Source organism: Drosophila ficusphila, unplaced genomic scaffold, assembly GCF_018152265.1.
Source record: "Drosophila ficusphila isolate 14025-0441.05 unplaced genomic scaffold, ASM1815226v1 contig_198, whole genome shotgun sequence".
Taxonomy (NCBI): Eukaryota; Metazoa; Arthropoda; class Insecta; order Diptera; family Drosophilidae; genus Drosophila; species Drosophila ficusphila.
In genome coordinates this window covers 518,932-542,241 of record NW_025064092.1, presented here as the reverse complement: position 1 = coordinate 542,241, position 23,310 = coordinate 518,932, and the positions used below count along the sequence as shown (strand labels likewise).

Here is a 23,310-nt window from a genome sequence, read left to right as displayed (position 1 = left end):
ATACAACTTAAAGCGAGAGCTGGAACTAAAACGTTCGTTTTTGATTAAAATGGTTAAGAACTACGTTAGGTTTTATTTTATTAACATTGTGGGAAAACGATTTTATATCGTAAACATATTTTTTTCTTTAAGCTCACATCCTCTAAATTTTATTTATTATAATCTTTCACATGGAAACATTTTTGTTTAGGTTAAAACACTTTTTAAATTTGAAATGAATGGAATGTATAAGCCTCCGTAGTTTTCCGATTTAAGGGCACTTTATGCAGCAGCCTGGAAAGACACCCGTGAAGCTATCCTGGTTGGCACACGTGATCTTGTACTTGGCGCAACTGCGATGAAATTGTATTTATAGTTAGTATAGGATGTTAGTAGAATATGAAATACAGCTTAGAGTGCCTAATACAAGAACAAAGAATGTGGTAACAGCAGTTCAATTTGTTATGTAGATCACCTCGAAAGGAATATACATTTTTATTATTTGAAAACCAAATGTACAAATTAGGCTCCATTTTCGCGAATTGATTGAAGTGAATTGATAGTTTGGAAAAATTAAAAACCGATGATGTCGGAAAGGAATTTATAAATCTGCCTCGCGCCTCATTTCAGTGCTTATTAGTCAACTTTCAACAATGAATTTAATTTTTTTAAATCGGATCCATGCTCATTAAGGACTTTTTATTTCAATTTTGAAAGTAAATAAGTTGATTTTTTCTTAAATCGGAAGGCTCTGTCAAAAACTCTAGAAAAATTGAAATACCTTTGTTGTTAAACCAACTTGTTTTAAAAGACAACAGTGAATTGTCCTTTTTATATATAATACTTAAGTTGTATCTGCAACACTTTTTCCACTGCATAACAATTTGACAATATGTCAGCTTAATTTAAGCATTTTGCTTAACGTTAAGCAATTCACTCCGGCAATGGATATCAAAATATATTATTTATATTATTATTTCTGTAAAGATCAAACTACTCAATCATAAAGCGAAAGAATTGAGAAAATTAATGGGAATTTGCGAAAACGGAGATGAACTATAGCGCTTAAGTTGTGTGGATTGAATTAACAATAGGAAAGAATAGGAACAAGTCTGGTTACTATAGACTCTTGAAGAGTTTTCCCTTTCCTTTCCTGTTTTTTGTAATTACCTATATTCTGATTGGTTTGGCCTTGGGAGCCCACATGGGTACTTACTCCTCCACGACGGTGATGTGGGGGTCCTTGCAGACAGCCCTCTTGTGGCACAGGCCATTCTTGTCGAAGTCCACGTAGTCCTGTTCGAGCTTCAGTTCCTCAAAGTAGCGGAGAACGATGTTCTTGCCCTCCAAGTTGCGGTAATTGCACGTTATTTCGCTATCTGGAAAAGATCGAATCGGATCGGATCGGCTATGGTCTCCAGAAGCTGATGGTTGGCATCTCACATGCGTCGGCGGTGGGCAGGAGAGTCTCCGGGAGGAGGAGGGCCAGCAGAACGGCGAACACCAGCCACTTGGACGAGCTGTGCATCTTGGAAGTGTGCCGACGAGACTGAACCGACCGCCGGCCAAGCGTTTCCTATTTATAGTTCCTCGAAAGAAATGTAGCAACTGGGATCTCGGGATCTCAGAGATCTCTGCGCTGTTTGCAATTTAGCAGCCGTGATTTGCATTTTCAGCTTGATTGAGAGGGGCTCTTGCTGGCACTTTTAATTGGTTAATTGTTTGGCAGGGGTTGGTTGCCCAGTTTCCCAGTTTCCAAAGGCAAGTGTTTAAATCCCTGCGAGAGCATTTAAGGAGATTATTTTAAAATCCTACAAGATGAAACACTTGCAATGGGAGTAACAAAAATCCTCTTCACAGCATCATTATGAAATCTACTTAAAAGATGTTCTTTCAAAGATAAAGAACTTTAAAAAATATTAATATTCTGTCTGATTCTTTCCCTGATGTGTGACGCTATTTTTAAGACTTGTTTAATTTATAGGTGAAATCAACACTTGGTGGATTTATTTCATTTAAGCAACTTTATGTTCAACAAATAGAATCGAATCCTTGTATTTTTATAAATATATTTATTTCGTAAGTTCCTTAGCTGTCCTATACATATTGGTATTTTTTAAACCAAATTGTGAAAACATAAGACATGACTCATAATCAACATTTTCAAAGAACATATAAAAGACAGAGAAATAAAATGTAGAACAAGAAGTGAGGAAACTTTTCGCACCAATGCAAAATCTTAGAACAAAAGTTATTGAATGGGTTTGAGAAAAACAAAAAGTAATACGTTTGAAGCTAATACTAGGTTTGGATTCAAGGAATAGGGAAGGTGCCTAAATGTAGTTGCTCTCCGACTCCTGGCAAACCAATTTGGGGCAGCAGTCGGGGAAGGTGCGTCTCATGTCCGAGGCAATCCTGCACTTCTCCGTGGGAACGAGGTTGTGACGACCGCAGCTGGAATGGACATCAATTAATAAATGTCAACTAAATAAATGTTTGATGTTCCATTTAGGAAGCTTACTAGCCAATCTCCAGGACATAGTCCGGCCGACAGTAGATCGATTGGCAGTATCCTTCGCGGTTGATCGGCTTGTAGGACTGCTTCTTGGGAATCGCCTGGTTGAGTTCCTCATAGTAGCACTGGCCAGGATAATCTGAATGCATTGGCAACGACTATTCAATTAACTTACTGATCATACATTGTTTTGTGGGAAATTACACTATCCGATAGGAAAGTATACTTCAGAGTTAGAAGCATAGCATTTCTGATTTTATATTCGAACTCCGAGGTGTAAAACTAAGTGGGTAAAAACCGGTTTGCTTTTAGTTGTAACTTTATTTATAGGCACAACTATGTAACTATTTTACGTTTACTTTCTCACATTGGAATTGTTAACTTTTTTTTATTTTTATAGAATTTATAGAGAGGAAGAGAGATCGGTAAAGAAGAGGCATTTAACTATCAGATAACCATAATTCAGATAAACAAAGATCAAGAATATTATACATTATGGCGTCGCAAGTGCTTCCTTCTGAACACTGTTTAAGAGCTTAACAAATTATTTAGATCCAAGTCGAGCGATGCAATCATGCCCCCAAAATAAGTCTTGCTCATCATGTAAAAAACTATTCAAGGTTAATGCAGTCTGATATGACTTTAAATAAAGTTGTAGTAAAGTTAACTTCTTTACCCAAGAGCACACATGAATATTACTGTTTAGAAATTATATGGAAAATCTAAAAATCAACTTGGCACTTCAAATCTTTGCAATATCAACTGTAGCTTTTCCACAATTTCAGATTTCCGATTTAATTACCGATTCGCCTCTTAAATATCCAATGGCCATTGCTCACCTGGATGAACCGCATTTCCGCGGTAGGTGAGATCCGCCCAAGATGCACCGAGAATGCCGAGGAGCACCAGAAGACCACCAGCCACTGTCAATCGCATAATCGAAAGCCAACAAAAACAAAGAATATAGAAGGGGGAATCAAGTGCGAGATTCGGAATCCCAATTTGAAGTCCAAGTCCAAACCGACTTGGCTGTTGTGCGCTGCCCGTGCGACTGAGTCAATTACAATTAATTGTTGTTGCTTTTATATAAAATTAATAATAAACACTGTGCCGTATGTGCTGAATGTGGGTATATGAGCACACGGGTTAGCACACAACAATCCATACACACAGAGATAGCATCTGCGCTGTGCTTTTGTTTTGTTTTGCTTATTGTGACGACGACTTGAGGCACTCGCTCTAGCTCTAGTTTAAATTTAAATTAATTAAGCCAGCCCTGAAAGCGAGAGTGAGATCTGGAGGGGATCGGATCTGGTGCCATGGGGGATTGGGGGATCGGGGGGAACTGGAATGGAACGGAATCCCCAACAGCCGAGTGACATGGTTTGGGAAACTGTGGCAAGGTTGCTGCGCCGCGAAAAGTAATCAAAACACGCAACTCAACTCTTTTGTAAATCCGAATTTCGGCCACCTACACAGAAAACAAATGTTTTTATATCTCAAATAATTTAAATATATTATTAATGCTTACCAACAACGGTTTTAAGCACCACTGCTACAAACACATTTTTTTTTATTCACAAAAAAATATATTTAAACCATTTACTAGTATATTTTATTATAATTTAGCAGCTACATTTTTATGCTAGCTCTGATTAATATGTGATATCTCAAAATAACAATGAAATAATTGACAAATGTACGTATTTTTGTTTTCTGTGTACCTTAAGATTCCCGGGAACGTATTACGCAGATACATTTATGCAAATTTAATGGAACTCACGAGTGCAAGTGCATTGTGGTTGGGATTAAACTGCACTCGCATTAATTAATTCAAAGCGCGGAGAGGGGAATGGGATGTTGATTTGATTTGGATTGCATTGCACTGGATAAAGGCAAGTCAACAACTTTCACTACAAATCGACAAAAGTCTAGGGATCATTTTCCGCTAAAAATTAAAATGTTTATAAAAAATATAACCAGTTGTTATAAATGAGTTAATTAACTAAGAATGGTAAAAGAAATAAGTATATTCTATATACAATGCATTTCAATGTAAAGAGATATGTAAAATGTATATACAAATTATACCATATTATATCATATTATAAATAAAACCATGATTATACATTTTTCTTTTAGTTAAAACGATAACTAATTGAATTAACCAATAATTATATTTAACGGAACAGTATGCGTATTTAGTTTAGTAATAAACCTTAACAATTATGCGGTATATAAAAACCATTTCTCATCAAAATTATTGGTGTACAAAATTATATAAGTTATCAGCATTTGACAAAAATTTGTTTTTTTCCTGGTTGTCAAGGATTCCTAAAGATTCTTTTAATTGTTTCAAAGCAAACTGTTTGATAAGCAATTTGCGAGGCTATCAAGCTGGCAAATTTGTTTGGTTGTTGGTTGGCTTACTACCTTACACCTTAAGTATATTATATTAAGTATATTTTCCTGGACCCAGCCAACATCTCGAGTAAGTGGGTCAACCTATCTATCGTCGATTGATAGACGGCAACTTCCTCCACTTCCACTTCGAGAGCAAGGCAAACCGCGTCCAAATCAAATCAGCTTTCAGGGGCACCGGATCAGTGATAGGAAACTGATAAGGAGGCCATATAAGAGATGGTCGGACCGAATGGCCGGGAAATTCCAAAGCGAGAGCAGCCATGTCCGGAGCAAGATGGATGTCCGTGGCCCTTGTGGCCTTGTGCTTAGCGGTGTCCTCGGTGGCCGCCAATGGCTTCAGCACCCAGTATCGCGGTCACGTCCAGCACCCAACCCTCCCGCTGCACTGCCTCTACGAGGAGCTCGACCTGGCCGTGCCGCTCCATGGGTACGAACTGCCCTCCGGTCACAACGGCTACTGCGTCCGGGTGCACTGCGCCGAGGACTACCTGCTGATGATCCAACAGTGAGTCCCGACTTCGATAGCTAACAACGCATTCTAATTCCCCCGATTCCCGCCAGCTGCGACCAACAGCGGTACCCAGCACCTGGCTGCCAATTCAGTCCCAGCGACTTTAGCCTCCAGTATCCCGACTGCTGTCCTCAACTGGTGTGCTCCTAGCTCTCTAGATATGAGGCATTATTTTATACACCATGGAACTCCCTCAACTGGGGCTTCAACTGCATCTGACATCAAAAATGTAGAAGAAGATTGACAATAACATTTAAAAATAAATTTAATAAGACATTGAGAGCTAAGAAAGTGGTTAAATGGCAGAATTTAAATTGAAAAAGCCTAAGACATATATTATTAATTTCCAAGCAATATTAAACAAAATATACATATAAGTCTAAAAAAATAATATAAATAAAATTCTTAAAAAATAAAGTTTTAAGTTTTTGTTGTAACTTCGAAAGGTTTTTTCAAGTGTACCTTGCATCCAGAGCTTATATTTGAGCTTACACCTTTAGGTAGTTAGAATATAATTTGTTTTTAAAGTTAAAAGATTTAACTTTGTATAAGCCAATAATTATATAGACCGATTACTAAATGGCAGCGGAATACAAAACCAACATACAAAAATGTTCCATTCAAATATAAATTTCACTTTTTAAATAATGAACAAATTTGTAAGTCGAACTTTTAAATATAAAATATAACATTTAGTTTAACACATGTATTTACACATTTGAATTTTACATTTCTAATTTGAACTAAAAGGGACAGAAATATTTAAAATTCGTATAAATTGTAATTGCTTACTTGAGTGAGTATTATTTTAGAAATTATGGTAAATATGGATATGCTATTTGAATTTGAGTTAAAGATTTTGTTAAAGTCATTAATAAATGCCAATTACTTTAAGACTCACCCGCTTGAACTCTATAAAAATGCAAAATAATTATAGTTTTTAACGAATACCTTAGTTTATATTGATACTACTTCGACAGCAGCTGTTTTGCTTAATTGACGTACGAATAGAAGACCGCTTGCAGCAAGATTTTTCCACCCGTTTGATAATCCCAGGGACCCCGGGGAGGCAATCGCGGGAGCACGGAGATCTTGACCCCTCATTCTAATCACAGGCGCACCCAAACAAATAACATCAACTTGGTCGGACAGCTTGGAAGTAGTCGGCTCAGTTTGCTGGAGAAGATGAAGTCGCTCACGTTCGTTCTCTGCCTGATCGTCTTGGGCGCCCACTCGCTCCTTGTTTTCGCCGGTAAGTTGGCTCCTCCGTCTCCGCCTCCGTATCCTTCTGATCGGGACCCTTTTTCAGCGGACTGCGAGATCAGCGGTCATAAGTTTAAGGCCGGAGAGACCTACAGTCCGGAAGGTCGCTGTTTGCAATACACCTGCAACGGACCAAAACAATTTTCAGCCTTGACGTAAGTCTCATCGACAAGCATATAACTTTCGCTGACTCACCTAGTTTTTAAATCCAGATGTCCAGCTGTGGCCACTTTGAAGCCCTGCAAGATGGAGGAGGACTTGAGTAAACCTTATCCCGGCTGCTGTCCAAGGTTTAATTGCTAAAATCCTAAAGCAAACCGAACGAATCTCTACAACTGTTTGAATGCTAAAACTAAAAAGGGAATTGTTATTTTGAAAAGCAAACATTGATTTGATTTTAGTGAAAAGTGTTTTCATATTAAATTTAAAAGACAAAAGATCTTATCCGAATTATAATGAATAAAAACCGTGCTCCTTTAAATGAACAACCAAAACTCTCTTACAAAACCCAAAATTGCGCATTTATTTCGATTTCGGTTTGGTATACAGGCTTGAACTTAGTCGTATTTGCTCATATATATAGTAAATATACAAGTTGTGTTCTATGTGTATACATATATAAATATTCTCGTGTCAATTGCGACTAATTCACCGTTCACTTGGACATGCACATCGTCGGCTTGCATAACAAGTATATATATGTATACATATATCTCTCTGCTTAACTACATATATGAATTTGTATAGTTCTCTAAAATAACGAGGAGCTCCGGCAGTGTCGAGCGCACATCCTGCCCCTCTCGACGGATCTCCTCCGCCTCCGCCTCCGCATCCGCCGCCGCAGCAATCGCAGCAATAACCGCATTCGCTGCGCAGACGACACACGCATCGGAACAAGCACTCGGGATCAGCAGGTGCATCTGGGTCTTAGGACTACGAGTACAGATAAGTGGGTATGTGGTAAAGGGACATTATCCGAGGCGATCTGCGCGTCTGCCGCGGATCGGTTCATCGGTCCAATAACTTGTGCTGCAGCTAGAGCGTTGTACATTTAACCGATTTAAACCTGAGCTAGTCTAAACATTCTTTAACTATGGTCCGGCGGCCCGAGGGCCATAAAGTTGATGGGGCTTACAAGGTAATACAAACTACTACTTCTTAATGCGAAATTATGGGTCTTGGCATCACCTAAAAACAGTCTTTAGAGCGTCCTATCGTTTGATACTTAAGTTCAATCTTGTTGCACTAAGTTCAGCTTGAAAACTTCAGAATTTATAATGATTTCTCAGATGTCGAGCTGCCTCTTGTTAATCATGAACATGAGATATTGGGTGAAAGTGTTTTGAACGCAAACTTAATAAAGCAGAGGAACTTGTTTCCAAAATGAAATTAAAACTATAAATTCAAAATTTGTGTTGTACTGAAAATGTTTAAATTCAGCCAAATGATATTATCCTGTTTATTCTAATAATTTGGAATGCCAAGCAATAAAATTTTGATACAGAAAAAGAAGCAATCAAGAAAAGAAAAGGAACGCTCGCTCTTCTTGAGCGCGTTCTTTTGTCTTGAGATATTGGCTCACAAAGATAACTGATCGCTCCAAAGATGCCTGGTAGGTAGATTCGACCCATCGTTTCTGCGGTTCGGGGAATTAACCTAGTCGTATGATGAGGATGACTCGCACATCCTGGTCCATTCAATCCGGCGACGCCAGCTGCGGCGCCAGCGACTCCTCCTCTCATTGGCGAGCCGCTCGCTCCGTCTCCATAAGGCACTCGCGCACCAGAATGCGGGCGTGGACAATGCCGCGCTTGAGCCGCTCCGTGGAGCTGCGCGATCCTGTGTACGTGGGCCTGATGTCGCGGCCCATCTCCTCGATGACAGCCAGAAGCTGGGCGTACTTGGTCAGGCCGTTGCCCGGCCCCACGGAGGGCAGGCTGGCCGTGGATGTTAGCGGCGTGGTAATGTTCGCCGAGGTCTGAGTGGTCACCACCACGGGCGAGGTGGATGGCGGCGGGTACTTAAGCTGTGAGGAGCTCAGGTTGAGGCCCATGCTCTGGGCGCTGCTGGCGGCAGAGGCCGAGCTCCGCTGGCCACCGTTGGTGGAGCACATGTTAGCCAGCGAGAGGGCCGCAGCGGCGGCGGCTGCCGGAGTGGCCGTTGTGTTGGACTGTTGCTGCAGGAGGGCCAGCTGCGCCTGGAGGAACTGCGGGGAATACTGGAGCGCGGCTACGGCGGCGGCGGCTGCTGCTGCATTGGCCGCTACAGCGGAGCTCTGTTTGCTGGCGGAGCTGCTGTAGTCGCTGGCCGAGGAGCGGTCGCGCTCCCGCTCACGCTTGCCCGCGCTGCCGCCCGTGGAGTAGTCCGTGGCCGTGGAGGCGGATCCTCCGCCGCTGCCCCGTGAGTGGTGGATGGCCGAGATCTGGATCTGCGGCTGCTGCTCGCGCTGCTCCCGCTGCTGCTGGTAGTTGTAGAAGTTCTGCACCTGACTGCGCGGTATCGGTGTCACCGTGACGTCACTCAGCTTGGACTCGACGGCCTGGATGTCCATGATGTCCATGGTGGCGTGGCGCTGGTGTACCGGTTGTTCTTGTTCCGATCCGGGGATGTGGCGATTGTGCCCAGCTAACGCGTTTGTATGTTCCCTGGTAGTTTGTTGGTCTTTACAGGTTTTTTCGTTTCGGCAATTTACGCTTTCCTTTCTACGCACAAACAAATGCACCCACCACCAACTAAAGATGGCACGGAATCGATACTATCGATGCTTTTACTGTTACCACCGGCATTGGCCGACTTAATTTGCGTGACAAAAGGGGCGCAACAGCCGAGCTCCACTGGCTCACTTTTTTAAAAATTATTCCACCATTTAATTAAAAAGTATACCAGCATTTTAAAAATGTATTTGTTTAACTTAACTTATTACGCCAAAGATGCCTTGCGCTTCGACAACAGTTAACATTTAAGGGTGAACTATTTAAAACTTGTTATATCCTCAGTAAATGTTAAAAAAAAATTTTAATTCGAAAAAACGTTTTTTGCTTGCATAAGAGTTAACTAAGTTTGGTTGGTAAGCAAATATTATTCTTTAATCTTCTTTTACCGTAATATTTAGCAAATAACTAGATTGAAAGAAAGCCATTGGCTCTCAAGGCTCACATTGACAAGTGTTGGCTAAGCAGCGGCCAAAAATTCCATTTGGAATATTAAAACATACCAGAAATATAACAATTAGACTAATTTTGTGAACAAGTTAGCTGTTTTTTTATAAAGCGTTTCCGTCGCTTTGCCGACGTTTGTTTATTTATATTTTTAAATAAGCTAATAGGACGGTAATTGTTCACAAACAGCTGAAGTTTCAAACGACCAGTGTTGAAAAATGCTCGGCGGAAGGTAAAATGCCTAAACTACTGATCCTATTGACCTTAAACACCTCATGTAATGCACAGACGGCTCTACCAAAGGTAACTACAGCTAAAATAAATTTTTCTTGCTATTTGCTAACTGCTCAATTTGAATTCAACGGCTGGTTGCCAGCACTGGCCGCACTACTGCCCAGTGATGGGAAACTCCAGGCCATCGTCATGACAGTGTGGCAAAAAACAATGGCGAAGAAACTGTGAAACTACACAATTCTGTTGCTGACATCTGGTCGCTTGTAAAACTATTTCGAGCAGATTTTGTGATATTTCGTTGTGATCGGTCGATAAATCCTTAGTTTTTTTTAATGGAAAGCGTGAGCGAATCGTAGCGGTTGGGAAGACAGCAGCAAAGGTGAGCAAAAGGCAGCAGATTGCGAAAAATTCAATTACATTTCCGCGACCGTCTGTTTTTTGCATCGGTGTATGTGAGCTCGAGTGTTGTGTTGTGTGTGTGGGAGCCCCGTGTATGACGTAAAGCGATAAAGCAAACGCATTTTCCCGTGTTTGTGTGTGTTTTTTTTGCATCTAATTAGGAAGCCAAAGCATTGATTGGTCGTCATATGCCGCTGATTGTTGTTTTTTTTCGGCCCTTTGGCCGCCGCAGCTGCATATGTGTCGCTATGTGTGCCGCTCGGCTATCAGTGTTGCACAGTGCCGCCAGTGCCCACAAAATGGGCGCACAACAACAACAAAGGGACGGGATTGCGATCCTACGCTCGTTCCCCTATTAGAATTCCCCATTTCCCTGGTTTTGCATTTCTTTTTTGTTATCCGTTGCTAGACGCAACGAAAACGACAGTTGGCATTTGAATTCGGTTTAAACACACACTCGCTCACACGCTTGCTGAGCGCACGACACACACAGAGTGGCAGAAGAGAAACAGACGCTGCACAGTGGGTCCATTGCCGAATTGATTAACAAAACGTACAAAAGAACTCTTATTTTGTCCACTTATCCTTAATGTATTTTATAATCAAAGTCAGTTTCATTTAGAAAACATTCTGAATATTGTGGAAATTTTGGTCACAATTGGGGGATTTTAGTTATAAAAACCTAGTAGTACTTCACAAATAACTTGAAAGATTTTATGAAATATGAAATTTGGATAAATAAAAAGAATTAACCCAGTGTGCGCTATTGGCGACCCCGAAAATCAGTTCCCTGCGAGTTAGCCGTCACTGGCTTAAACTCAATTCATTTTGTTTTCGCCCTGTGAATAGTTTTGACTGAATAAACATTTTTTTGGCCCGACTCAAAATCTGTTTTCTCGTTTTTTTTCCGCAGACATAAATTGCACTTTAAGCATAAATAAGCAGTGGTTGACTAACGGAACCCCTCGCTCCAAGCAGTCACTGTCCGCAAGCAGTGCCAGGAGTACCGTTAAAATCGAATTAAGAGGATCCCCCAAAAGAAAATCCGTTACGCAACACAGACAGAAGGATCCGCGCCAAAATGGACATGATTACGGTGGGGCAGAGCGTGAAGATCAAGCGCACGGACGGCCGGGTCCACATGGCCGTGGTGGCGGTGATTAACCAGTCGGGCAAGTGCATCACAGTCGAGTGGTATGAGCGCGGCGAAACGAAGGGCAAGGAGGTGGAGCTGGACGCCATCCTCACGCTAAATCCGGAGCTGACGCAGGACACCGTGGAGCAGCACGCCGCCCCGGAGCCGAAGAAGCAGGCAACCGCCCCGATGAACCTCTCGCGCAACCCCACACAGTCCGCCATTGGCGGCAACCTCACCAGCCGGATGACCATAGCCGGCAACATGCTAAACAAGATCCAGGAGACCCACTCGATCCCGCAGCCGATGGTCAACAGCAACAGCGTCAACACGAACAGCAACTCAAACACGACGGCCGGTGCATCTACCACTGGGCTGCAGCGACCGCGCTACTCGCAGAATCCCGCCGGGCAGCAGCAGACAAGGATCGCCTCGGCGGTGCCGAACAACACATTGCCCAATCCCGGGGCGGGAGCCACTGGTGCCCCGTCTGCGGCCCAGGCGGCGTCCACCGCCAGCAACACAACTCAGGGAACCGGCGGCGCCGGAGCCCGCCGATCGCACGCCCTCAAGGAGGTGGAGCGACTGAAGGAGAACCGCGAGAAGCGCCGTGCCCGTCAGGCCGAGATGAAGGAGGAGAAGGTGGCCCTAATGAACCAGGACCCGGGCAATCCCAACTGGGAAACGGCGCAGATGATTCGCGAGTACCAGAGCACGCTGGAGTTCGTACCGCTGCTCGACGGACAGGCCGTCGATGATCACCAAATCACCGTGTGCGTGAGGAAGCGGCCCATCAGCCGGAAGGAGGTCAATCGCAAGGAGATCGACGTCATCTCGGTGCCGCGCAAGGATATGCTCATTGTCCACGAGCCGCGCAGCAAGGTCGACCTCACCAAGTTCCTGGAGAACCACAAGTTTCGCTTCGACTACGCCTTCAACGACACGTGCGACAATGCCATGGTGTACAAGTGAGTATCCCAACTGTTTCATGTGTAGGATATACCTAAAAACTAGTCCCCTGACATCCCCCATTCCCCATAAATTGCTAAATATGGGCGAAACAAGCCGCGTGTTGTACGGCAGCAAGCATAAAAGGATTTCGTTGCAAACTATTCGCAGCTGTTGTTGAGTTCGAGTGCTCCATCGCTGAAATATTAACGCGTTAAAGCAAACATCGGCTCGTATTCTCAATATGGTGAAAACACATTCCATGTTCTTCGCAAGTGTTTGTTATAATCCCACTTAAATGTATAAATCCTCAGTAACTGATCAGCTTCGGTATTTTAATGAACATTATCTATTTGCACAAATAATTGAATTAACTTTCAAATATATAGGTAAATTACTTTTATAAATTATAATACATAGTTGCTTGTTTCAATTTCGTCTTGATATCCTTGTGATTAAAGACTCTTCAACCTAAGTAAATACAGTACGATGATCTATTGGAGGGATCTTTATATCATGGGCAAATATTTAACATTTAGAGCCTTCAAGGATGACGGCGAATTTGAAGTTGTCAATGCTTATCAATATGATGATTATATTTGGGAAGTTATCCATTATTTTTTATCTGCGGGCAACATATAAATAACATAAGTAATTCCGGTCGCGCATCTCTGGTCGAGCGACTTATTGAGTCATGCCGACAGAGACGGCAACAGAATCAGACAGAAACTTGCATCTGAAAGCGGTCGCTCCCGAAATAGCCAAGTTTGCTTAACGCTTTTTCGCTGCCGCCGCATGACTAACTGGAAGAGCCAGACGGACGCTTCCCCGCGTCCACCGAACGATCCATCCAGTTCTCCAGTTCGAACTCTCTAAACCGAAGTCTGTTTCTGTCCATTGGCCGCGGCGGAAGAGATTTCGAAAAGTAACTGCCGTTTGGCCCGGCATTCGGCCATTAGTAATTGTTTGCCTTCAATTGAATTAAAGCGGCTCTCGGCTTTGTTTACTTCACTCACTCACTTGCTGCCTGACTTTCGTCGGTCCCCTTTCCTCCGCCGACTTCTTGGCTTCTCTTTCCGGTTTTGGGACTCGGGTATATTACACTTTATGGCTCTCTGGAATTGGTAACGCCATACGTAGCGTTGCGTCACGGCGGACGCTAGGGTATAGTATAGTATGCCCCACGATTACTCACGGGAATTAATGCCAAAGCCGCCCGTTGATAAAACCAATGCGTGTTGACAAATCTTAACGGATGAATCAGCAGCTGATTGGACAAGAATCACACGCTGTTATCAGAGCCTATTTATATTGAAACAACTGGACATGATGCGCCTTAAAAGTGGTTTCAATTTCAATCCATTTTAATGGGGAAATGACTGTGCGGCCTTGCAGCCAGAGATATTCTGTTCATATCATTAACATTATTATCTTAAATAATAGAAAAAAATGTATTCGCTGGATTGAAAACAAAAACTTATAGAGAACAATCTTAAAAAATGGCATTAGAACAATTACAAATCAACGTTAGTGTCTTCTATAAATAAAGAAAGTATAAATTTGAACGGAATTCCAGAAATAAGTAATGCTGTACTGCTAATAATCTAATAAAGTAAAGTATTACTTACTAAAAAAGTGATATCATTGATTATAATCAAAACAGTGTTTCGATGGCTAACAAAGTAAATATAACCTTGTTTTTTTATTTATCATTTACTCATTAAATATTGATCACCGTATGACTGCGAACTGTGTCTCACCGAACCATCCTCTTACCCCGCAGATACACAGCCAAGCCGTTGGTGAAGACCATCTTCGAGGGCGGCATGGCGACGTGCTTCGCCTACGGCCAAACGGGATCCGGGAAGACGCACACCATGGGCGGGGAGTTCAACGGGAAGGTGCAGGACTGCAAGAACGGCATCTACGCCATGGCGGCCAAGGATGTTTTCGTGACCCTGAACATGCCGCGCTACCGCTCCATGAATCTAGTCGTCTCGGCCAGTTTCTTTGAGATCTACAGCGGCAAGGTGAGTGCTCCGAATCCATCAACCGCGATTGTTACCACGACTAATAAACCTCTGGGATGGGTTGGTTCGCCAGGTCTTCGATCTGCTGGCCGACAAGCAGAAGCTGCGCGTCCTCGAGGACGGCAAGCAGCAAGTGCAGGTGGTGGGCCTCACCGAGAAGGTGGTGGACGGCGTGGAGGAGGTGCTGAAGCTAATCCAGCACGGCAACGCCGCCCGCACATCCGGCCAGACGTCGGCCAACTCCAATTCGTCGCGCTCGCACGCCGTCTTCCAGATTGTGCTGCGGCCGATGGGCTCCACGAAGATCCACGGCAAGTTCTCGTTCATCGATCTGGCGGGCAATGAGCGCGGGGTGGACACCTCGTCGGCCGACCGCCAGACACGCATGGAGGGCGCCGAGATCAACAAGTCGCTGCTGGCGCTCAAGGAGTGCATCCGGGCGCTGGGCAAACAGTCGGCCCACTTGCCCTTCCGCGTCTCCAAGCTGACGCAGGTGCTCCGCGACTCGTTCATCGGGGAGAAGAGCAAGACCTGCATGATCGCCATGATCTCGCCCGGCCTCAGCTCGTGCGAGCACACGCTCAACACGCTGCGCTACGCGGATCGTGTCAAGGAGCTGGTGGTGAAGGACATCGCCGAAGTGGGTCCCGGCGACAGCGAGCCCATCGAGATCATGGACGACGAGGAGGAGGAGGAGCTGAACATGGTGCACCCGCACGCCCATCAGATGCACCCGAACGCCCATGCGCCGACCTCCCAGTCGCACAACCAGCGCGGCGGCACCGGTTCCCATCACGCGGGTTCGAGTATCCACAACAACAATAACAACAACAACAAGCACGGAAACGCCGGCAACATGGACCTGGCCATGCTGAGTTCGCTGAGCGTGAGTATCTCCGATAAACATAAGGCTTAAGGTTTCCCCCATCATATCCTCCACCCGCCTCCATCTAGAAATCCCAAAAGAAGAAGCGCTAAGTAATTGACAATCAGCTGAAACATCAGAGTCAAACAATTGTGTCTGGGAACTCTTTCGTGGACATTTTTGTTTTCATTACCAATTGCAAAATCTTTGAAATTCGTTTTATCTGTATAAACAGACCGTTGTATGTTCGCTTCACCCTTTCAAAAATAATACATATCCCCTCGAATTTGGGGTATCTTTCGGCAACAAATGCTGGCTTGTCTTATTCAGTTCAATAATAATAGTTTAAGTCGATTCAGTGTTTAAGCTAAGCAGTCGAGAGCCCGAAAAGATGGCTGTGTGTTTAGTTTTAGCCCATTAACCCAGTCACACATTCAGTTCAAGCTCAGTTTGCAGCCTTCAGTTTAGATTTAAGTTTACGATACAAGTCGATCGCAACGCAACACAATGCCCAAATTTTCACCGAAGCGTTTCATTAGCGAAGTGAAGCCAAGTGCCCGCGGCGACCACACGCCGAACATCGCGGGTTTCACCAACTCGAGGACTTTGCGATCGGTGTACAGTGCAAACGAAATGGGATCCACGACTCTCCGGACCAAGGGCATCGGTGGTCAGCCGCCTCGCGTGTGGAACTCGAACAAACCGAGGGTGGCGAAGGTGGCGAACAAGACGTACAAGGTCTACGCCAAGCAGCAGACTCCGTTGGCGAGCAAGGAGGGATCCAGGACGATCATCCGGCAGTGGGTGGATCCCCCGTACCCCGTTCCTCGGCCAAAGAAGGAGAGGAACCAGTACGGAGGACCGCCCAACTACGAGTCGTTCTACGTGCCCTTCGGCCAAGATAAAAGCAGCAAGGCGGCGGGGTCATCGAATAAGGCTTTCTTTGTCCCACTGGAGGATAACCGCGAGCTGCCGCAGCTCCGACTTCATCAAAAGCACAAGCAGAAGGTCTTGGCAGAAGTGGATGCCCAGTGGCGGAGGACCGAAGAGGAGAAAATGGCTAGGAAACTCTGCAATTTGGGTTTCCAAACGGAGCCGCATTGCAGAGCTTTCCAGCGATTGCGGCCGGCGGGAGAGCGGTTCGCCGGTAAGATTGGGGAGATGGTCAACCTCATTGCGGAGGTGAAGTCGCGCCGGCAGAAGGCCGACGCGCAGATGTCCGTGGAGAACGTGCCACTGCTTCCGCCGCCGCCGCAGTTTGCCGAGGATGCCAAGGAGTCCAGAAAGCGACTGCTGTTCCAACGCTCGCGCACGGAGACGCTCTTCTCAACGCTGGATTGCGACTCCTCGCAGTACAAGTACGCCTGCCGTCTGCCCTACGTCCGGGATCCCGCCCATCCCGATGTCATCCGACCAAGACTGAGCCGATTCTCCTCCACCTGTCCGAAGTCGCGGAAGATCTAGGTTGATTCGATAGGCATTCGATCGCTTAGTTCCCCTCCCTTTATATTTTGTTACTTGCGGAACACCGATGCAAAAAATGCCCAATTTATTGCTTTCCAATTGCCTTCAAACCTGTGAATAATAAATATTCCCGAGCGCGTTTATAAGAAAATATTTATCCCGTATTTATGGAGAGTAGCTAAGTATTTAATCCATATCCCGCTTAGTTTAAAAGTTTGCTCAGCTTTTGTGAGAATTGCATTAAAGAATGTAAGGTTGCCTTAATCCTGAACGATAACTGATATATAATCTATTGTATTGTAGTAATATATAGGATGTATAGGTAATGCGTAAACTAGATAAACATACTTGCATTAGTACATCGCCCAGCTAGTAAGAAGTTGGCTTCTTTAATCACATGTGTACTTCACTGACTAACAACTCTGTTTGGTAACCCCGCAGGAGCACGAGATGTCCGACGAGCTGATTGTGCAGCACCAGGCGATCGACGACCTGCAGCAGACGGAGGAGATGGTGGTGGAGTACCATCGCACCGTGAACGCCACGCTGGAGACGTTCCTCGCCGAGTCGAAGGCGCTGTACAACCTAACCAACTACGTGGACTACGACCAGGACTCGTACTGCAAGCGGGGCGAGTCGATGTTCTCGCAGCTCCTGGACATCGCCATCCAGTGCCGGGACATGATGGCCGAGTACCGGGCCAAGTTGGCCAAGGAGGAGATGCTCTCGTGCAGTTTCAATCCGCCGAACGGCAAGCGTTAGTTCTCCCTCGTACCGCGATTCCCGATTCCCGATTCGATTACCCCGATTCACCCCAATCCTCCAATCCCATCCAATCCAATCCAATCCCCTTAACCAAACTACTTCCTCTGATTTCCCGTCTTTCTTTGTATTATGCTAAATGCACTCTCACTGGCACTTTAGATCTAAAGTTTTAACATGAAAAACGATCGTTTAGCATTGGAGTTTCTCGGAATGGATCCAGAAGCCTTTATTTATATAGCATATAAATAAATGAATGAATATAAATAGATGGATTTAAAACCGAGGAGGGCACAGCCGAAGGCCTCTCAAGTGCATCTTAAATGGTACGAACTAAGCTCGGGAACAGATTCAGATCCAGATTCAGATTCAGACTTACCATTCACCATGACAGCAACACACCAATAACATCAAAACCCACTAATCAATCAGCGGGCCGCGACTTTGATGGGTTCTCTTTCGATTATGATTATATGATTATGATTATAATTTCTCCGCAGTCGATACTTTTGTAAAAGAAAAAGACATTTACTATATTATAATTACTACTTACATACGTTCTACTCTATATATGATATGAGATTCCATTTAATATAATTACCTTATGCGATTCGTTCCCTTCACTTTTGTCGTTTTAAAACTTAAGTGCTCGTCCAGAGTTTGTTCATGACACGGCACAAATCTATTAATTTTACAACAACGAACTAATCGCGCATTGTATTTATTTAAAGGCCACAAAACCGTATTTAATTTGTAATAATTTATTAAAATACTACTGCACCAAATCCAATTTACATACGTATTCCCCCGTAACTATAATGATTATCTTATGCAAACCGAACTGCAATCTTTGCCTGCGAGATATTTAGCCAGCCAATATAATTTTTTTTGTATTGTACTTTTAAACCTCTTTCCTTGCGTTTTCTCTTCTTTGATCTATTTATAATTTACATTACATTTTTTTTATTGTCATTTTAAGAAACTTCGGTGAAGAATTTAAAATGCAAACTATCTTTGCTACTATTATTTAAAGATGATTTGCATTTCATTTTGTACTAATATTTATTACATATATTTAATTACGTTTACACAACTAAAAACTATCGAAAGCAAATCAAACGAAACTTAACCAAATCAAGGATTTCCAAACACAAACACTGCTTACACTGCGTTAAAAAACAAAAAAAGAAATCACAGATCGGTTCCAAATAGCGGAGAACATAGTAACTTAGCCTTAAAAGAAACGAAAGAAATAAACGCAACTAAACAAAAAAGATAAATGAGAAAAGGAAAATGGAAAATGAAAAATGGAAAAAACATACTCACGTGCTTCTCCTAAAGTATTTATCCAATCAAGACGTTTAATCATTTTGTTATTGCATTTCTTCAGAGCACTTTAAAAATAAACCCCCTCCCAAAGCATGTGAATGATAACAATTTTTTAATCCACCAAATGCGAGTTTTTAAAACAATGTTAATATGGAAAACCAACTGAATGAGTGCTTCGATATTATGCGGTAAAAATAATGAAAGTGTTAGGACTTGGACTCTAATAATGTATTATTAAATATAAATAATAAATTATATTGTAATAAAAGTGAACATACACAACTAAATTTAACATTAAAGATGTGTAAAGCAATAACCAAGCATTTTTATTTTAAAAGGTGGACGAAATAGTGGTCGGATATAAATGATTCATTTCAAAATTAAAGAATTTAGCGATCAGCTTTTTGAAAGTTCCGCCAAAATCAACCGGTTCTTGAGTGACATATAAGTCATATCTTATATATCTGGAACAAAAGCAAAATCAATGAATCCAATATATACGCTATATTTTGGATATACTAAAAAAATTGGTTTCTTACTTTTGGAACTCAGGTTTAATCTCTAAGCAAATTAAAAAAATTATACCTTTTACATGTAGGCAATATCCCAAAAGTTGAAAAATTTTCGAAATTAAGAGAATGTAAGAATTTTAAAGTAACGCCAAGTATAATCATTCACTTATTTGAATACTGATACATTTTGATAAACGATCCAAGTTATTTTTGTAATACAAATTTAATTTTTAATGGTCTTAAATTTAAAATTCCGAACCATTCGTACTAAAGGGATATGAGAAACACCAATTTATTGAAAACTGGATCGAAAGGATTCTCAACACGCTCTCTTATTCAGTTACATGTTATATTTATATTTTAATTTATTTATTTGTCGAAACAATACAGTTCATTCATCTAAAATATTCGCGGGCAACAATTTAAAAGGTCATCTGGCAAAAGTGAAAGTAGCGACGGTGGCGGCACCGATAGTATCGCGCAACCATCGGATGCTTCTCGCCTCCCATCTCCCATCCCTAGGCAGCCAAGTGACGTGGAACGGAACGCTGCTGTCAAACTGATGCAAATGCAATGCTAGAGCGTGTAAACTTTGTCGCGTCGCTGAACTGACGGATCCGTAGGTAAAATGTTGGACTTTGTGGTGATATTCACCAAGGGCGGCGTGGTGCTGTGGCACTCGAACGCGTCCGGGAGCAGCTTCGCCTCCTGCATAAACAGCCTGATACGTGGCGTCATCCTGGAGGTGAGTGGATGCGGATGTCGATGTGGATTGTGGACGTACGATTGAATGAATGAATCTCTTCTCGCCCCAGGAGCGGAACACAGAGGCCAAGTACTTCGAGGAGGACAACCTGGCCGTGCAGTTCAAGCTGGACAACGAACTGGACCTGGTCTACGCGGCCATCTTCCAGAAGGTGATCAAGTTGAACTACCTGGACTCCTTTTTGGCGGACATGCAGTTGGCCTTCAAGGAGAAGTACGGCGACATCCCGGCCACGGAGCGTCTGGGTGGCGACTACGACTTCGACCGCGAGTATCGCCGCGTGCTCAGCGCAGCCGAGGAGGCGTCCGCCAAGCAGGTGAAGGCTCCAAAGGCCATGCGCTCCTACAACGAGTCGCAGAAGTCGAAGAAAACCGTCGCCTCGATGATCCAGGACGACAAGAAGCCGGTTGAGAAGCGGGTGAACATCCAGGAGAGCCCGCCGCCGTCCAAGGCGCAACAAACGCCGTCGCCGCCAGCTTCCATGGACGATATCATCAGGGAGAACAGGCGCAAGCTGCGCGAGAAGCTAACGCCCACCAAGAAGACCTCGCCGGGCGACTCCAAGCCCAGCAAGAGCACTGCCTCCGAGAAGGCCGGCAAGAAGCCGCGCGTCTGGGACCTGGGCGGTAACTCCAAGGACGCCGTCATGCTGGATCGCTCCAAGGATGCGCCCGAGGATGTGCAGTACCAGAACATCAACAGCGAGGTAAGCGAAGCTGGGAAAGTTTGGTTCAGGAAGTCTATTTGTGCGCGACATATCATGAAATCCTATAGTGAAAACCTTGTGCCAATAAGAGGGACACAGTTGTGGTTATTTTCAATCGGTTTTTCAGTTATTTTCAATAGGCTTTAAGCACCGAGATGTTTTACTAGCCCTGCTTTCTCAGTAACCCCTTTTGAATTAACAAACTAGATAGCAAAAATGATTATATTCGCATTTCTATGATGTTGCCTTATTTACATTAGACATAATTTGTGAATTTTACTTTTATGAACATCATTCTATTTTTTTTGTTTTTATTTGTTTTATTTATTTAGTTTGAAACATTTTTATATAAATGCACTTTCTTTTTAGCTTCACAAACAACTTTCACTTTTTAATGTTGTTTGAGCTCTTCTGAATAAAAGTTTTAAATTTGTTAGGGATTTTTTAGAACGGTCAGGCCAAGGGATTTTAGGAAAAGATAAAACACAAATAGCGACCAGAATATAGGATTTCTAGCTTTATGCATTGCTCTTCATTCAAGAAGCTTGCTTACACCTTTATACACTTCTGATCGCATATTTTCTCGTATATTTTCCATCAGTTGGTGGGCACGATGCAGGGCGTGATCCGCGACTTGGACGTGGAGAGCGAGGACGAGGCTGAGGACGAGCAGGAGTCGTCCGAGGAGGAGGAGGAGCAGCTGCAGTCGCGGAAGAGCAAGAAGAGCGGCGGCCTGCTGTCCTACTTCAAGGGCATTGTGGGCGCCAAGACCATGTCGCTGGCCGACCTGCAGCCGGCGCTGGAGAAGATGCGCGACCACCTGATATCGAAGAACGTGGCCACGGAGATCGCGGCCAAGCTGTGCGACTCGGTGGCCACCAGCCTGGACGGCAAGCAGATGGGCACCTTCGACAGCATCGCCAGCCAGGTGAAGGAGGCGCTCACCCAGTCGCTGGTGAGGATCCTCTCCCCCAAGCGGCGCATCGACATCATCCGCGACGCCCTCGAGTCGAAGAGGAGCGGCCGACCGTACACGATCATCTTCTGCGGCGTAAATGGCGTGGGCAAGTCCACGAACCTGGCCAAGATCTGCTTCTGGCTGATCGAGAACGACTTCAACGTTCTGATCGCCGCCTGCGACACTTTCCGCGCCGGCGCCGTCGAGCAGCTGCGCACGCACACCCGCCACCTGAACGCACTGCATCCGGCGGCCAAGCACGACGGCCGCACCATGGTGCAGCTGTACGAGAAGGGCTACGGCAAGGACGCCGCCGGCATCGCCATGGAGGCCATCAAGTTCGCCCACGACACACGCGTCGACGTGGTGCTGGTGGACACCGCCGGACGGATGCAGGACAACGAGCCGCTGATGCGCTCGCTCTCCAAGCTGATCAAGGTGAACAATCCCGACCTGGTGCTCTTCGTCGGCGAGGCGCTGGTGGGCAACGAGGCCGTCGACCAGCTGGTCAAGTTCAACCAGTCGCTGGCCGACTACTCCTCCAACGAGAACCCGCACATCATCGACGGCATCGTGCTGACCAAGTTCGACACCATCGACGACAAGGTGGGCGCCGCCATCTCCATGACCTACATCACCGGCCAGCCGATCGTGTTCGTCGGCACCGGACAGACGTACGCCGACCTCAAGGCGATCAACGTTAATGCGGTGGTCAACTCGCTGATGAAGTAGCTCGTTCCAGGCGTCCAGCTGCCCAGCTGCCCAGCTCCCCGTCCTCTTTCCAATGCTCCTCTTTGTTTAAGTCTCCTTTTGACCAATCAAATACAGTGCTTTGTCTCTTTTGTTGTTGAGTAAGTGCGTTGGTTTGCTTCTGGATGGGATGGAATGGCATAGCTATCCGCATTTGTTGAGGATTTCATTCTGGCATTCGAATCACTTTTAAAAAGATATGTGTTCAACCCCTTTGTAAAAATTAAAGATGTTTTTTTATGATATCTGTATTTACAATTCTTGTATCAGTTATCTTTCTTTCGCTGTTTTAGTTTAAACAAAAATACTTTCGTATACAGCAAAATAAACAATTACACTGAAAGGCCGTACTTAAATATTTAGCAGAATTTAGAACGACTTACATATACACATAAATCCTAAGCTGACTTTTTACCAATATACAAATAACACGTAGCTATATAGCGTATATATGGAGGAATTTGGTCAAAGAAGTTCGTTAGCATTGCCATTTTTTATAACTGCATGAATATATGATTTTTATCTGTTCGATTTGTAAACATTTAAGGAGCTTAACACTCTGAATTTGTTGTTATACAGAAGCAATAAAAGTAAATGAATTA

At 44.1% G+C, this 23,310-nt stretch overlaps 8 protein-coding genes across 11 annotated transcripts; 5 read left to right on the top strand and 3 right to left on the bottom strand.

The window, feature by feature from the left end:
- Positions 1-138: 138 nt before the first annotated feature.
- On the bottom strand, positions 139-1,933 carry LOC108091201. The gene is made up of 3 exons (XM_017190283.1): positions 1,423-1,933; positions 1,196-1,358; positions 139-332 (listed from the first exon to the last, which is right to left on the bottom strand). Exons 1-3 carry the CDS (start codon positions 1,505-1,507, stop codon positions 251-253), a joined length of 330 nt encoding a protein of 109 aa, XP_017045772.1. The 5' UTR covers positions 1,508-1,933; the 3' UTR covers positions 139-250.
- Positions 1,934-2,034: 101 nt separating this feature from the next.
- On the bottom strand, positions 2,035-3,583 carry LOC108091198. Of its 2 annotated transcripts, none has more exons than XM_017190281.2 (3): positions 3,297-3,583; positions 2,501-2,633; positions 2,035-2,433 (listed from the first exon to the last, which is right to left on the bottom strand). In XM_017190281.2, the coding sequence occupies exons 1-3, from the start codon at positions 3,346-3,348 to the stop codon at positions 2,313-2,315; spliced, it is 306 nt and encodes a 101-aa protein (XP_017045770.1). In that variant the 5' UTR covers positions 3,349-3,583; the 3' UTR covers positions 2,035-2,312. The 2 variants fall into 2 exon arrangements, with proteins under 2 accessions (XP_017045770.1, XP_017045769.1); XM_017190280.2 differs by having other exon boundaries at positions 3,334-3,570.
- A 389-nt stretch (positions 3,584-3,972) lies between these two features.
- On the top strand, positions 3,973-5,716 carry LOC108091200. The gene is made up of 2 exons (XM_017190282.2): positions 3,973-5,423; positions 5,480-5,716. The coding sequence occupies exons 1-2, from the start codon at positions 5,179-5,181 to the stop codon at positions 5,577-5,579; spliced, it is 345 nt and encodes a 114-aa protein (XP_017045771.1). The 5' UTR covers positions 3,973-5,178; the 3' UTR covers positions 5,580-5,716.
- Positions 5,717-6,548: 832 nt separating this feature from the next.
- LOC108091202 (la1-like protein 13) lies at positions 6,549-7,177 on the top strand. The gene is made up of 3 exons (XM_017190285.2): positions 6,549-6,681; positions 6,739-6,847; positions 6,905-7,177. Exons 1-3 carry the CDS (start codon positions 6,615-6,617, stop codon positions 6,993-6,995), a joined length of 267 nt encoding a protein of 88 aa, XP_017045774.1. The 5' UTR covers positions 6,549-6,614; the 3' UTR covers positions 6,996-7,177.
- Positions 7,178-7,191: 14 nt separating this feature from the next.
- Positions 7,192-9,449, bottom strand: LOC108091196. The gene has a single exon (XM_017190278.1). The coding sequence runs from the start codon at positions 9,250-9,252 to the stop codon at positions 8,431-8,433; it is 822 nt and encodes a 273-aa protein (XP_017045767.1). The 5' UTR covers positions 9,253-9,449; the 3' UTR covers positions 7,192-8,430.
- Positions 9,450-10,272: 823 nt separating this feature from the next.
- Positions 10,273-19,332, top strand: LOC108091211 (kinesin-like protein Klp10A). Of its 3 annotated transcripts, none has more exons than XM_017190307.2 (5): positions 10,273-10,463; positions 11,397-12,586; positions 14,350-14,596; positions 14,670-15,482; positions 17,367-19,332. In XM_017190307.2, the coding sequence occupies exons 2-5, from the start codon at positions 11,565-11,567 to the stop codon at positions 17,685-17,687; spliced, it is 2,403 nt and encodes an 800-aa protein (XP_017045796.1). In that variant the 5' UTR covers positions 10,273-10,463; positions 11,397-11,564; the 3' UTR covers positions 17,688-19,332. The 3 variants fall into 3 exon arrangements, with proteins under 3 accessions (XP_017045796.1, XP_017045797.1, XP_043063361.1); XM_017190308.2 differs by lacking the exon at positions 17,367-19,332 and adding an exon at positions 15,551-15,771; XM_043207426.1 differs by lacking the exon at positions 10,273-10,463 and having other exon boundaries at positions 11,320-12,586.
- Positions 15,869-17,078, top strand: LOC108091212. Its single transcript, XM_017190309.1, has one exon. It carries the CDS (start codon positions 15,969-15,971, stop codon positions 16,923-16,925), a length of 957 nt encoding a protein of 318 aa, XP_017045798.1. The 5' UTR covers positions 15,869-15,968; the 3' UTR covers positions 16,926-17,078.
- A 714-nt stretch (positions 19,333-20,046) lies between the features above and the next one.
- On the top strand, positions 20,047-22,813 carry LOC108091164 (signal recognition particle receptor subunit alpha homolog). The gene is made up of 3 exons (XM_017190204.1): positions 20,047-20,273; positions 20,344-21,000; positions 21,602-22,813. Exons 1-3 carry the CDS (start codon positions 20,157-20,159, stop codon positions 22,688-22,690), a joined length of 1,863 nt encoding a protein of 620 aa, XP_017045693.1. The 5' UTR covers positions 20,047-20,156; the 3' UTR covers positions 22,691-22,813.
- Positions 22,814-23,310: the final 497 nt, after the last annotated feature.